General features: G+C 51.1%; 1 protein-coding gene across 1 annotated transcript in view; it reads left to right on the top strand.

Annotated features, from left to right (window-relative positions):
- Positions 1 to 15,142, top strand: part of WWC3 (WWC family member 3) — a 79,582-nt gene that overhangs the window by 58,897 nt on the left and 5,543 nt on the right. The window contains exons 11-18 of the mRNA XM_011950902.1: positions 1,801 to 1,921; positions 3,386 to 3,460; positions 4,139 to 4,225; positions 5,211 to 5,403; positions 6,898 to 7,071; positions 7,464 to 7,615; positions 8,861 to 9,026; positions 13,227 to 13,391. Of these exons, the coding sequence (XP_011806292.1) occupies positions 1,801 to 1,921; positions 3,386 to 3,460; positions 4,139 to 4,225; positions 5,211 to 5,403; positions 6,898 to 7,071; positions 7,464 to 7,615; positions 8,861 to 9,026; positions 13,227 to 13,391 (1,133 nt within the window). The remainder of the gene's footprint in view (positions 1 to 1,800; positions 1,922 to 3,385; positions 3,461 to 4,138; positions 4,226 to 5,210; positions 5,404 to 6,897; positions 7,072 to 7,463; positions 7,616 to 8,860; positions 9,027 to 13,226; positions 13,392 to 15,142) is intronic.

The following is a 15,142-nucleotide window of genomic DNA, read 5'->3' as shown; positions in this document are numbered from 1 at the left end:
TGAATGATGAAAAGGGAGTAAAGAGATTTTCACATGAACATGGGGAAGATTTGACCCTTGTCTCCCTAGCACTGCTCCTGAGGGTCCGCCTCTGTGCCTTGAGGCCCCAGGGCAGGAGTCCAGGGTGTGGAGCGTGGAGTCTGTGCTTTTTCTCAGCCGGGGCAGTTGCCGATGGGACTTGCTCCTGGCAATTCCTACTTCCACCTACCCTGTGGGTCCGGTGACTCAGCCTGGGCTTCGAGGATTAGCTCCTTCATTTCTTTCCTCTCTGCATTGACTTCTATGGCAATGATGAGAGGGAAACATGGCCAGACTTGTGCCCTGGGTTGGGGTGGTTGCAGGTGCTTAGGCTCGTTACCTGGTGCTGTTTCCTTGCAGGCATCTACAGTTGGGTCTGGGGACTGCACGTGTCAGGGCTGGGAATGTAAATGGTAGTGGTAGTTTCCTTTGCTTGGGATTGATGCAGTGGATGGGGGGCTTCCATTTGCAGTTGAGGGCCAGGTGTTTGGGTTCTTCCATGTGGCAGGGATAAAGAGGAGAGCTGGCCTCTGGAGTCCTGAGCTGTCTGAGAGGCAGTGCCTCTGGCCACCCCAGGATGGAGGCCGGCTTCCAGCCCTGGCTGATGGGGGAGAAGCAGCAAATTCCCCAGACGTGGTATGGCAGACCTTTGGAAGTTGCACTTGGCCTCCACTTGACCTCGCGAGGCCAAAGGCCACAGCCCCATGTGTTCCATGTGCTGTTGAACATGTTTGTGATTCATTGGTATGGATGATAATTTGGTTGAAAGGAGAGATGGTCACCAGTGGACTCAGTTTAGGAAGGCACAAAGGTCAACACTTTCCGTTTCTAGAACTTAGCCAAAGAGAAGTGCGGAGATGGAAGTGGGAGCTGGCTTTGAGTGGTGGTGGAGTGCCCAGCTGGGGCTTCCAATTTGATTCCATGTTCCAGCCGAGCACACCCTCCAGAAAACAGACTCCTGGGCTCACAGTTGCATTTAGCTAGCGCAGGAAGATTCTATACCCGTTTGTATTGGTTTTGTTAAAAGGAACTTACTGCTATGAGGAAATGGGTAGAAACGGCTGATGAAATGTTAAAAGGAAACATTTCAATGGCTATTTTTGGCTCTTGAGTAAAATAGATGTGAAAGATAAAAATAAGCAGCCCAGGAATAGTAGCATGCTAACCCAGAAGGGCGCCTGGGAAGGCTCCTGCCTGCGGTCACTGAGACAGCCAGGCTTGAGCCCCAGCTTCCTCCCCCGGGGCCACAGGCCTCCCAGGTGGCATTTTCAGAGGATGAGTGTGGGTTCAACTGTGTCCTCTGCTTTGAAGGTTGCTAATTTTTCTAGGGTTTATTTGGATAATTAAAATGTTTTCTTCCTGAGTATAAAAGCAGTATTTGTTGTATGAAACATGGGAAATACCCGACAGCATAAAGAAGGCAGTGAAAACCATGACGTCTTGGCGAGCGCTGCTGCTGTTCCCATCGGGCTAATGCTGCTTTCCTGTCTCGTGAGCGTGAGCGGCTTTCGGAAGGCGCCATTGGAGGGGCTTCTCATCATCATCTTATGTTCTGTGTGCTCATTAAGGGGGTGGAAATAGATTTATGAATCCAAGAGGTAGCCAGAAGTTCATTTCTTCAATTTTCCAATGTGAAAAACGACTGGAGCGCAGCATGTCTCTGTGTGTGCATGTCCCGGCGAGTCTCTGGAACACTCAGTGACGCAGTGTGTGCTCCAGCGTCAAGGACCCCGGTCCCCGGTGCTGTTATTTCCTGACCCTGTGTGTGTCCCTTACTTGCAGCAGTGACTCTTCGAGAAGACAGTGCCAAGAGGTTGGAGAGGAGGGCACGCCGCATCTCCGCATGCCTGTCGGATTATTCACTAGCCAGCGACAGTGGGGTGTTTGAACCTCTAACCAAAAGGTGTGAAGCCAGTCTTACTATTTCCTTCTTCCTACGCAGAATCACCTGTGTTACTGGCAATCACAAAAAGATGCCGTACTGAAACTTTCGTACATTGACGCTTTATTTTTCCAGGGGTAGGATATTTTTCTAGCTTCTTTCACCTTTGGGTGATTGGGTTTTAGAAAGAAATCTTTCTCCCTGACCCTCGGGGCCTAAGGCTTGGGTCTGATGGAGCTCAAAAAGGAGAATCAGTGTATGGGAGAGCCCTGCTTTGCTGGAAAGAACATTCATTCATTAGAAATGAATTTCCTCCCTCCCTCCCTTCTTGTTTTCTTAGCTATAGGAATGGTTTCACAATGACACAGCACCTTTTGGAATTCCATGCTTTATTTTGATCGGGCATCTTTGATGTCATTATTTTTTCATACAATTCAAGTATCACATGTAGTTTTGAAAGGTGTGCACAGTTACTTTCTTCTTTTATTTGTTGTTTGTTTGTTTGTTTGAGACAGGCTCTTGCTGTTGCCCAGGCTGGAGTGCAGTGGTGCAATCATAGCTCACTGCAGCCTCCAACTCTTGGGCTCAAGCAATTCTCCCACTTCAGTCCCACAGGTATCTGGGATTACAGGCATACACCATCGTGCCTGGCTAATTTTTGTATTTTTAGTAGAGATGGGGTTTCATCATGTTGCCCAGGCTGGTCTTGAACTCCTGAGCTCAAGTGATCGGCCCGCCTCCGCCTCCCCAGTGTTGGCATTATAGATCTACTCCTCCACACTTGGCTAACTTTTGTATTTTTAATAGAGACAGGGTTTCACAATGTTGGCCAGGCTGGTCTTGAACTCCTGGCTTCAAGTGATCCACCCGCCTCAGCCTCCCAAAGTGCTGGGATTACAGACATGAGCCATCGTGCCCAGCTGCAAAGTTATTTTCCTAAAACAAGAACAACATAAAAAAGAAATAGGCTGGGTGCAGTGGCTCACGCCTTTAATCCCAGCACTTTGGGAGGCTGAGGTGGGCGGATCACCTGAGGTCAGAAGTTCAAGACCAGGCTGGCCAACATGGTGAAGCCCTGCCTCTACTAAAAATACAAAAATTAGCTGGGCGTGGTGGCGGGTGCCTGTAGTCCCAGCTGCTGGGGAGGCTGAGGCAGGAGAATTGCTTGAGCCCAGCAGGCGGAGGTTGCAATGAGCCGAGATTGCACCAGTGTACTCCAGCCTGGGCCACAGAGCCAGACTCTGTCTCTGAAACAAAACAAAATAAAACAACAACAACAAAAAACCCAGCAGTTTGTAGGCAGGTACCCAGTAAGATGCCTCATGGATTCTGGGGGCCTGCCCTGTTCCTTCAGACACATTATGACCTCATTGACTTACGTCACAACTTAATAAAGCCCTCTTTTAGCATGAGGGAGCTCCTGCAGAATCTGTAGCCATCGGTTCCCTCTGGAATGAAGTTGGTTGCTTTTACCCCTGTGTTCAGGAACGAAGATGCCGAGGAGCCTGCCTACGGAGACACGGCCAGTAACGGAGACCCGCAGATCCATGTGGGACTCTTGTGAGTACAGACCCTAGCCTGTTGCCCCTCAGGCTGGGCTGGAGGCTGGGTCCACCCCATGGCTCCCACCTGCACACACAGGCCTGGAGGGACCTTTGTTACCCCAGGTCTCAGGTGAGGGGACAGAGGTGGCAGGAAGGAGTGACGGGGAAAGGTGGGGCCACTGTTGTCTTCCAACACGGAGATTCACAGCTGGGAGCCGCCACTTCCTGAAGCTGGGGGCTCTGGCAGAGTGCGGCCCTCAGGGACGGTTGTGCCCATGCCTACTGGGGGTTGATTCTGCTCACTGCAGCACAGGTAGCAGGCTCCCTCCCTCACCCTCAAGAAAGTAATCTGCTGGTTGGCAGGACAATAATTGTTGGTTTCTAATTAGAGTGTCAATAAAGGCAGTGACTGCGAGGTGCCCCTGAGGGAGACAGGTGTTTGGGTCCCAGCCATTTCCTTTGCTCACTCTTTTCACTGCAGTCCAGGGCTCCTCCACCCAGCATGGTTGGCATTTGGTCATTGTTTGTTACGGGGACTGTGCTGTACCTGGGCTTTACCCACTAGGTGCAGATGTGCCCTGGGGATACGGTGGGGCAGAACCCCAGGCAGTAGATGGCCACTGCTGCAGTTGAGTCAGAAGGATGGTTTCACTGGGGGGCACCTGCCGTCCGTGACTCATGTCTGGTTTCCTAGGCGCGACAGCGGCAGCGAGTGTCTCCTCGTGCACGTGCTGCAGCTGAAGAACCCGGCGGGGCTGGCAGTGAAGGAAGACTGCAAAGTGTAAGCCAGGCCCCAGGGCGCTGGCCAGCTGGCCACATGGCTGAGGAGGGAAAAGACAGTTTGGGAGCCTGAATTTCCAGGAAAGCACCAGGAAGTGTCTGTCTGAGGTGTAAAGTCTTCAAAAGAATCTAGTGAATGATTTGAGGCCGGTGCAGGTGCCGGTGCCAGCGCCAAGCTACTGTGTGCCGTGTTGGCGCGGAGGAGCCTTTTGCATTCTCCTGGTGCTGGGGATGGGGTTGCCGATGCCGCCGTGCTCTGCTCTGTGATCTTGAGAGACCTCTAGCTGGGACCAGGGCGTCCTTGACGGAGCGGGGAGGAGAAAATAGGTGTCGGGAGCAGCTGGTGCCTTTGGCCTCAGTCGTGGGGCTGCTGCCTCTCTGAGCTCCGTGGCTCCAGATGGGGGCCTGATGGACGGTCCCACTTACCCAAGCAGGTGACCGTGCCTGTAATGGTCTGTTCAAGGCACAGGGTGGGCCCCCTTTGGCGAGTCTTCTAAAGGCCTCAGGACCCCTGAGTGTGAGCAGCTGGGGGCTCGGCTGGGGTTTGGCCACCCCATTGGCCTCTGCAGTGCTCACAGATGGCTCAGCCCCTCCCGTGTGCCCGACTTGGGACAGGGAGGGTGGAAAACATGGGCTACCCCATGGGTGATGGGCTGAGAAGGCAGTGGGGGAGCCGTGCAGAAAGAGCTGAGGGGCAATTCCCAAAAAGATGGGGAGCAGCAGGGCCTGGAAGCGTCCACTGCTTCAGTCCTGGCTTGGAAGGCATCCTCCTTGTGGGGGACTTCCCCTATCCGCGGGGTACATTGGTCTATGCTTAGTTGAGAAAGAAACTTTTTGCAAAGGACTCTGAGACTGTAGCTACAGGTCCCCAAAGGGGGCTGCACGTGGGGGCTCTGCGCGCATCGTGTAGGTCGTGCCTGCTCTGGGCCCGAGGCATCTGTGAGCGCCGCCTGCACCTGCTCTTCCCACCCCCATTCTATTTGCAGCCACATCCGCGTCTATTTGCCACCACTGGACTTGGGCACGCCCAACACTTACTGCTCCAAGGCTCTGGAGTTCCAGGTGCCACTGGTGTTCAATGAAGTGTTCAGAATCCCCGTGCACTCCAGCGCATTGACACTGAAGTCACTTCAGTTATACGTGTGTTCGGTGACTCCGCAGCTGCAGGAAGAACTGCTGGTATGGCGCCAGGCGCTCCGCCCGCCCCCGTCCTCCTTCCTTCCTTTGTGTTTCAGTCAGCCGGGCTTTTTTTGTGTGTGTATCTTTCTTTCCCTTCTTTCTCTTGTACTCTTTTGTGATAATTTCTTAGTTGTTGTCTGTCTTTGCCTTTTGGCCTCCCTCTCTCTCTTCTGCCTCTGTCTCTGGTTCCCTCCCTCCTTTCCCCTCTGCCATCCTTCCTTTCTCCCATCGTGGGTTGCTTAGAAGTTGTGATCTTCTTAAGTGTTTCTGCGGCTGAAAATACAAACAGGGATGATCCAACCAGTGATCTTGTCAAGCACGTTATACTTTAAATGTGTCCTCTCAGCCAGTACTCACAAACCCTGTGGGATGCCTTTGCGTCAGCCCCATCTTCAGTCCAGAGAACAAAGTAGGGTTGACAGATTTAGCAAATTAAAATACAAGACAGTCAGCTAAATTCAAATTTCAAGTAAATTATGGATGTTCTTTAAAGCGTAAGTATTTCCCATGCGGTGTTTAAGACTCACAGATTCACCGGGGCGCCCTGTGCATTACCTGGCAACCCTGGGACGAGGCCTCAGGAGAATCCGCAGTTTGTCCTCAGTATTCCGACCTTCCAGGGCCCATGCCAGGGTTGGAAGCCAGGGTGGATTCCTTCCATGGCCAGAGTGTTCTCCCTTGGTCCTCTCCCCTCAGCGGCACAATTAGGGCATGTAGAGTTCAGCAGTCGTTTCTTATTTCAGAAATTCCTGAGCACATCTGCCTCATCAGGGCAGTAGAGCTGTGAGCCTGGCCCAGAACTCCAGGTTGCCCATTCTTTGCCCCGTCTGTTCCCTTCCCAGCACTTTCTGATTGGGTGGAACAGGCGACCAGGGAGCCACCCATTAGACTCCTCTGCAGTTGCTTTCATTGTGCTGCAGTCCTTTAAGTAACCCCGTCTCTACTACAAATACAAAAAATAGCCGGGCGTGGTGGCGCACACTTATAATCCTAACTACTCGGGAGGCTGAGGCGGGGAAATCTGTTGAACCAGGGAGGTGGAGGTTGCAGTGAGCTGAGATCGCACCACTGTCCTACAGCCTGGGCAACAGGGCGAGACTCCGTCTCTCTCTCTCTCTGTCTGTCTCTCACACACACACACACAAAGATTGAACGGTGAAGTGAATTTTTTTGAGACCGGGTCTCTGTTGCCCAGGCTGGAATGCAGTGGTATGATCTCGGCTCACCACAGCCTCCTAAGTCGATGGGACCACAGTTGTACATCATCATGCCCGGCTGATTTTTAAATTTTTTGTAGAGGCAGAGTCTTGCTCTTTTGTCCAGGCTGGTCTCGAACTCCTGGGCTCAAACAATCCTCCCACCTCGGCCTCCCAAAATCCTGGGATTACAGGCATGAGCCACCTGCCCTGCCTTAACTGGATATTTTAAAGGACTCTAGTCATTATGGCGAAATCATTCAGTGGCTGTTCTGCCGTTTCTTTAATACCCCTGCAGGGCATTGCTCAGATTAACCTGGCTGACTATGACAGTTTGAGTGAGATGCAGCTGCGCTGGCATTCCGTCCAGGTGTTCACCAGCTCTGAGCCGTCAAGGACGCGGGAGCCTGGGTGTGCGGGAGAGAGCTCCGCCCGGGATCCTGCACACACCGTCTCCATCTCCGGCAAAACGGTACTTGGCCCTGCTCTAAGGAGCTGATCGCTGCTGCCTTCATGACCCTGAGACTGACTTTGTCTTGGAGAAGTCATTTCTTAGAAGTGTCTTTGTAGATGTGAGTCAGTGTAGTGGGGTAAAGGAGTAGTTTCCATACGGCCATTGCATGAGAATTTTTTTTAATGCAAATGTGTTCATGGTCATGGGTGGTACACTGGCTGCTTTTGAATAGGAGCCCTCAGAGCTGCAGAAAAAGGCTACATGAATGCCTCCACCACAGACCTAGGTAGGGTGAGTTTCTTCTCACGGCAGGGCAGCAGAGTGGCCTCCTACCTGTGCCATGTGGACACCTGATGTGTACGCAGGGTCTGCTGGCCTGAGCTGTCCTCACGCACCCCCTCCTCCTGCAGGATGCGGTGACAGTGCTCCTGGCCAGAACCACGGCACAGCTGCAGGCGGTGGAGAGGGAGCTGGCTGAGGAGCGGGCCAAGCTGGAGTACACAGAGGAGGAGGTCCTGGAGATGGAGCGCAAGGAGGAGCAGGCCGAGGCTGTATCCGAGCGGTAAGGGCTAGCTCAGCGGGCAGGCTCCGGCTCGTGCCCTCCCGGGAAAGGAGCATGGGTGCCCTGTGGTCAGAAGGCTTGTGAAAACTGTCATGGGAAGCACATTTTCTCTGGGGAGACAGCCAGTGTGCCAGGCAGCGTGGCTGTCTCTGAGATGCACTTGCTTTCCTCAGCCATGCCTCCATAGAAGGTGCTGGGCAATCGTTAGGTACCACTGCCCAGTAGTTGAATCTGGAGGGAATTGAGTGCTGGTCTGGACGAGGGCAGCTCCCTGAACTCTCTCTCCTGACTCTCACGTGTGCTTTTCACCTTTTCCTTCTGTCTGTCCTGGAGTTTCTCGTCGAGAGTGGGGCTGTTGAAGTACTGCCCTCTCCCAGGACTGGATACAGTAAGGTCCCTTAAAGTTGTTGGATTTGTTTCTTTTTTAACACCTTTATTGAGATACAATCTACCTCCCATACAGTTCACCCATTTAAAGTACACAGTTAGGTGGTTTTTAGGACTGAATGGGCACAGTCAATTTTACAGCATTTTATTTTCATCACACCCTCTCTGCCTATCCCTAGCCAAAAGCGCTCCCAGGTTCCCCTCTGATTCGCTGCAACTACAAATCTGCCCTCTGTGTCCATGGACCTGCCGGTCTGGACACTTCCTACAAATGGGGTCATGCGGCGTCCCTTTCTGCTTCACCTGAAGCAGCCTGTTGGGGAATCCTTGGCCCCGTGGAGGCCTGCATGCGATAGATGAATGATTCCGGTGAATGGGCGCCTCTGGTGCCCTGGCTTGTGTTCGTCGTCTCTGGAGGTGCTGTACATATTGCTGTACTTCCGCATTTTTCCGTAAAGTGCACCATCTTTCCAGGCTTCGTGCTGCTTCCCGATGGCTTTCCCTGAGCTTAGTTTACAGAGGAGTTTATTCTGGGGAGCGATAGTGCATGCAGAGGGGAAGGTGTTGTGTTCAGGGATGGAGAGGGGTTGGGAGGGGTTTGGGGCTGAGTGGTGCAGTTTTCTGGAATCTTCAGTGGCTGCCATTGGTGATAGAGAAAGCCCCTCTTAAGGAAAGTCCTTCAAGAGCCATCTTCCCTGGAAAACAGAAGCGCCCTTTTACTTTATGAGAGATGCAACAGTCTTCAATCATTGGAAAGAAATAGGTTTTATTGCATTACCTCTACTACTGTGCTCTAAGAGTAGCATGAAATACATCCTGTTTGGTGACCATTTGGGCTTCTGCCATGTCCGCCTTCAGGAGTTGGCAAGCAGACTCGGTGGATAGCGGCTGTAGCAACTGCACCCAGACCAGCCCTCCGTACCCAGAGCCCTGTTGCGTGGGTATCGACTCCATCCTGGGCCACCCATTTGCTGCTCAGGCAGGGCCTTATAGCCCAGAGAAATTTCAGCCCTCACCTCTTAAGGTAAGTAGAAAACATAGGGGATTTTCCGGAGCCCCTCACCCCCAACATTTTGCCACATGTACCAGGTACTACCCTGGAAGGAGAGGCTGTGTGCCCCCACATTCTTCGTGGGAAGTGTGAGGGTATGGGGGAAGATGCACCAAAGGCAAGCAGAGCCGGGGCTCCTGGGGAGGAGAGCCACATGGCTGACCTGCACACACACGCAGTGGCCTGGGTGTTGGGCACAGGAGAATGTCGTTGTATAAAATGGACACTGCTGTTGGATTTGAGGGCCACAGCTAACGCTGGGTTTACTGTGAGCTGAGGAAAAGAAGTGAATGGCCTCAGATCTGTAAAGGGCTTGAATAGGCACAGCTGATCCATTCCCACCTTCAGGGACAAACGAGGCTCTGGAGGGTTCATGAGTCCCACAGGTTTTGGACATTTGTAGTTCCTCTTCCCCTTTTGTGAAATGTAGAATAGTGCTGTCCTTTTGCCCCTTCTGCTCATCTGCCCCTAGCTGTACAGTCACCCTGTCTTTAGGGGAGAAGTCTTATGTTTACAGCGCCTGTGAAGTCAGGGAAGACACTGTCAATGCTGTTTCGAAACTTGGTTTCCCCACTGTTCAGCTCACAAAAGTATTTTGTCACCCTCCCGCCTCTGCTCTCACTCAGAAGCACAAAGTGAAATCTGCCCCCAGCAGCTTCCCAAACTGTAACCCACAGCAGGTTCCTAGTTGTTGTTTTGGACCAGGCTGCTGGTCATGGCCCTTGTCCAACTTTCTGAGATCTCAAAAAGCAGCAGCCCAAGCCAGGGTGAGTGGCCGTGGGAGGGTTATTTGGTGTTTCCCCTTCCCTCAACTTTTAGTTTTGAAAAAGCGAAATCTGTGGAGAAGTTGCTAGAATAATGCAACAAATACCTATACACCTCACCTAGATCCCACAATTGTTAGTTCTTCACCACATTTGCATTATCCCTTTCTGTGTGCGCATCACAGATACGACGTTAGTATAGTGGGTGAGTAGGAAAATGAAAAAGAAAACAAACTCCCACCCTCGAGAGGGAGATGCCAGAGGAGACATCACTAGCATACACTCATGTCACAGAGAACAATGGGGCTTCTGGAGAATGCAGTGGCAGAGAAGTGGGCAGACACTTGTAGAGAGGTTTGCAGTTTTAGAAAGGGTTCACATTTAGAAAATGTCAGGATGATAAAAGGGTGCAACTGCTATGGAAAACAGTATGGTGGTTCTTCAAAACATTAAAAATAGAACCACCATAGGATCCCGCAGTCCTGCTTCTGGGTATATCTGGGTGTATATCTAGAAGAATTGAAAGGATCTTGAAGAAATAATGTGCACACGCATGTTCGTAGCAGCAGCATTATTCACAGTAGCCAAAAGGTGGAAACAACTAGTGTCCATCATGGATGAGTGGATAAAGAAAACGTGGTCTATCCATGCAATAGAATGTTATTCAACGTTAAAATGGAAGGAAATTCTGTCATGCTGCAACGTGGATGAGCTTTGAGGACTCATGCTGAGTGAATAAGCCAGTGTGAAGATTTATTTAGTCTTCAACTCTTTGAGTTGCGTGTCTCCTGGCATATAACTCCTAAAATCCTTAGAATCTGAAAAAAAATCTTTTTATGTGCTAATGAATTGACTGGTGGCTGGTTTAGAAAAGTACAGAAAGACAAATACCACCATGAGGTTCCTGGAGTAGTGAAATTCACAGGGCTGAAAAGTAGAATGGTGGCTGCCAGGAGCTTGGATGGGGTGTAGGCTGTGTTACAGAACGGAGCTGGGGTCCGTTGGCCTGGTGCAATGAAACCACGTGTCTGCACGAAGGCGTTTTACAGGGGTAGAAAGAGGGTGTTTATTTGCAGGTGCCAAGCAAGGAGATTTGGGTAGCTCACACTTAAGACCCGGCCTTCCAATGCCTTGCAGGGAAGGGTTTTTAAAGGCAGAGGTGAATTTCAGGAAAGCAGAAGTCACAGGCAAAATCCTAAACCAATCTGTGGAGGTTACACATTGCTTTTGGCCTAGAAGGATAGCATATCTTGATGTGGGGACTTACAGGACATAGGTGGATTCAAAGATTTTTTGATTGCAGTTGGTTCAGGAGGCAAAGCTTTGTCTAAAAATTTGGGGTCAGCAGAAAAGATAGTTAGCTCTGACTTGTGGGTGTGACTCCCTGCAGACCTCTCAGGAAGAGATTCAGAATAAAGAGCAAGGGTCAGAGTACAGTCCTTAGCTCCACCTTACGTGAGTTCTCTGCCAGCAGGTCCCTTTGGTGGGGGTCTGGGTTTCTGAAAGACAATCAGGCACATAGGTTAACATGTCTTTGGTTTCTCTTTTTTCTTGTCTTTTGTTCTCTTCTCTTTTCTCTTTTCCCTCTCCTCTCCCCTCCCCTCCTCTCCCCTCCCCTCTCCTCTCCTTTCCTTTTTTTTGAGATGGAGTCTCACTCTGTCCCCCAGGCTGCAGTGCAGTGGCGTGATCTCAGCTCACTACAACCTCCGCCTCTTGGGTTCAAGCAATTCTCATGGCTCAGCCTCCCAAGTAGCTGGGATTACAGGCGCCCATCGCCCTGCCCAGCTGACTTTTTTTTTTTTTTTTAGTAGAGATGGAGTTTCATCATGTTGGCCAAGCTGGTCTCAAACCCCTGGCCTCAAGTGATCCACCCGTCTTGGTCTCCCAAACTGGTGGGATTACGGGTGTGAGCCACCACGCCTGGCCAAGATGTCTTTAGTTTCTCTAGGGAACCAAACATCTCCAGATTCTAACTTGCTTGGCTATTGTTTTAGGCTACTATTACCTTCTTGCTTATCACATTACTTACTTACATCTCAGGGATAGCAAGGTACCTGGAATTTCCTTTGAAAGAAATTGATTTTCCTTTATTTCCATGCTTGGGAGGTCTGCAGGCCCCTAAAACGGGGTCTCTCCTCTGTCTCGGGAGTGGGAATGGGGAGTTGTTGTTCAGTGGAGAGGGCAGAGTTTCAGCCTCACAAGATAAAGAAGTTCTGGAGATCTGTTGCACAACAATGTGAATAGACGCCACTGAACTGTGCCTGTACAAATGGTTAATATGGTAAATTTTGTTGTGTGTTTTTTTCCCCCACAATTTTTTGTGTCAGGTGTGGGAGCAGCCGGTGTGTGTTGTGGGGTAGTGCTGAGGATGAAAGGAGTGAAGTGGCCAGATCGTGCAGGGCCCACTCAGGACCCTGCCTTTTCTCTAAGGGCATGAGAAGCTGGTGGGTTTTGAGCTCAGTGGCCACATGATCTGACTGAAGCTTTTTCGTTAGTGTTTTCTAAAATTTATTGGTTTGAAGTTCACATAAAGGGAAGCATTGTAAAGTGTATGCATCAGTGGCATTTGGTCCACACAGTGTTGCTCACCCGCCACCTCTATCTAGTTTCCTGATGTTTCCATCACCCCGGAGTAAAACCCGTCCCCATTGAGCAGTCCCTCCCTTTCCCCTTCCCCCAGCCACCTGCAGCTACCAAAATCTGCTTTCTAGTCGTGTGGATTTACCTCTTCTGGATGTTTCCAGAAGTGGAATCATATACTATGCGGCCTTTGGTGCATGGCTTCTTTCACTCAGCACAATATTTTCAAGGTTTATTTACATTTTAGCGTGTATAAAAACTCCATTGGTTTTTATGGCTGAATACTATTTCCTTAATAGTGGATAAGACCACATTTTGTTGATCCATTGATCTGTCAAATGGACATTTGGGATGTTTCCACCTTTGGCCTAGTCAGTTTTCCTGGCATGTCCCTGGTTGCTATGTTGAGAATAGATCGAAGGGCAGAGAGGTGTGGAATTGGGAAGACCACTGAGGCATCTACTACACTCATCTGGGCATGAGATGATGGCGACTCAGGTGAAGGGTTGCTGACAAGCGCTCAAACCTCACTTGATGTTGAACACAGAGCCAGCAGGGATCGCTCTTGGACCAGATATGGGGTGTGCAAAAGAGATCAGGAGTCCGGGATGGCCCTAATGCTCTTCACATGAACAAATGGAAAGTTGAGATCCCTGTGAGAGGAGGGGCCGGGGTGCGGTTGGGGGGATATCAGCCTTTCCACTGTGGACATGCCACGTGTGAAACTCCAGCTAAATCCTGAATGGAGAAGTGAAAGACATGGTTGTTCCTGTAAATTTATTGCCCACGTTACGAAAGAAGCCATGGTCATGAGTGAACCACTCCCTAGGTTGATAAGGAAACCAACACAGAAGATCTCTTTCCGGAAGAAGCAGCCAGCCTCCTGAAGGAGCGGTCCAGCCGCCGGGCCCAAGGGTCACCTTTTGTTCGGAGTGGCACGATTGTCCGTTCCCAGACCTTCTCGCCTGGAGCACGAAGCCAGTATGTTTGCAGAGTAAGTTGGAATTCCTTTGTCACCTGTCTGGAATGTTTTCTCTTCCGTCCGCTTTGTGATTTTTTTTTTTTTGTTCTGCTGTTTATACTGAGAGGCATATGTATTTGCACCAATGATACCAATCCACGCACTGCGAACTTTACAGGTACGCAGTGATGACATCAGTGCTGTGATCTCCCCACATGTCCTACCGTGCTTATCTAACTCTGGATTTGTTCAGGATTCAAATTCATCCCTTCCCCCAGTTTTCAGTGTTGTGTATGTACTGACCTGTGGGCAACAAGCAGGGCGAATCATTTCTACCTCAGCGTAAAGAACAAGTGGAAGCAGGGGTTCTCTTGAATGGGTTGAGCTGGAGGAGCCGGGAACCTGAGTGGCTTGGAGCCCCGTGGGGCAGTCGGGCCTCTGGGCCAGAGGGTGGGTGGTCCTGGCAGAGGGGCAGTGGGTTCTCACTCACCCACATGTAAATTCCCAACCTGCGGATGAGTGGGAGACGCTCAGCAGTTCTCAGCCATGGCTGCGCCTTGCAGTCAAATCACGGAGAGGGGGATTCAACAGATCCTGGTACCCACATAGCACCCCAGAAATTTGCCATTGGTCACAGGTAAGGCCTGGGCATCAGAACTTCTGGAAGCACCCAGATGCTTCTAGCATGTCACACAAGGCTGAGCACCCCAAGGTGGGTGGAGGGAAGACTCGAGCCAGTGTGATCAATGAAGGTAGGACAGAGTGACAGTGCCAGCATGGACTTGTATAGAAAGGGCGTTTAAGGATGGTGGCTGATGACACAGTGACCTTGAGGGGCCCGTTTGGTTGAGAACCATGACCCTTCCTGCACCTCTGAATTGAGGCTGTTGAAGAAGGCATCTGCCTTGGAGGTGCTGGCTCCATGAGGGCAGAGCTAAGGCAGATCTTTGGAGAGGGAAGGGCCTGAGACCCTCAAAGGAGATGTTGCAAACACTGTGGAAGGGGGCCTAGGTGGCCAAAACAACCTCTCAGCCATGTTGGTGAGACCTGCCGCTGTTGTCCCATTGGTCCAAAGTGTCCCTGCTGGCAACTGCCCCGGATGGTGCCGGGTCCAGTCTGGGCCCTCCCACTCGTCATGCTTCAGCCCCGTGGAGGCTGATGCTCAAGCGCTTGGCTGGACGTTCTAGATGGAAGGCCACACTCACTGTCCTCCTCGTTCCAGGCTCCTGCCGAGTCACCAACGTGCCAGCTGGAGGGGCTGCTTATTGAGGGGGGAAGGGTGCAAGCAGGTAGTGCTTTGCTTACCCAGAGGAAAAGCTCTGTGTGCCTGTGTAACAGCTGCACTTACTGGCGACGCTTCTGGATGCTTCGCTGTTCTGTATGTTTGTATGAATGCCGTGCAGGTATGCTGCCAGGCTGCTACACTTCCTGAGTAGGTTTACTGGCGTGGAAAGTAAGGCCATGAAGGCAGGGATGTTGGATTTCTCAGAGTCACGCTGATCCTGAGGTGAGACCCTGCCACCAAATGAAGGCTGTGATGACTTGACTCCCATAAAGATGACATTCTTTACTTTCTTGTTTAAAAGTACACCCTGTCCTTTGATGGGCACAGCTGCAGTTGGCAATGTTGGCTTGTCCTACTACCAGGAGTGAGTCTCTTTTGGAAGTCACTTTCCCCAGCTATTGCCTAAGCCACAAATACAGCACATGAGAAAGACTGAGGAAAAGTGAACCATGCTGAGGGCAGTGCTGGCCTTTGTGGGGACTGTATAGGGCACGAAGCG

This window comes from Colobus angolensis, unplaced genomic scaffold (genome assembly GCF_000951035.1).
Source record: "Colobus angolensis palliatus isolate OR3802 unplaced genomic scaffold, Cang.pa_1.0 Scaffold310, whole genome shotgun sequence".
Classification (NCBI taxonomy): domain Eukaryota; kingdom Metazoa; phylum Chordata; class Mammalia; order Primates; family Cercopithecidae; genus Colobus; species Colobus angolensis.
The sequence above is the reverse complement of the archived record's forward strand: the minus strand, read 5'-3'. Positions and strand labels throughout refer to the sequence as shown.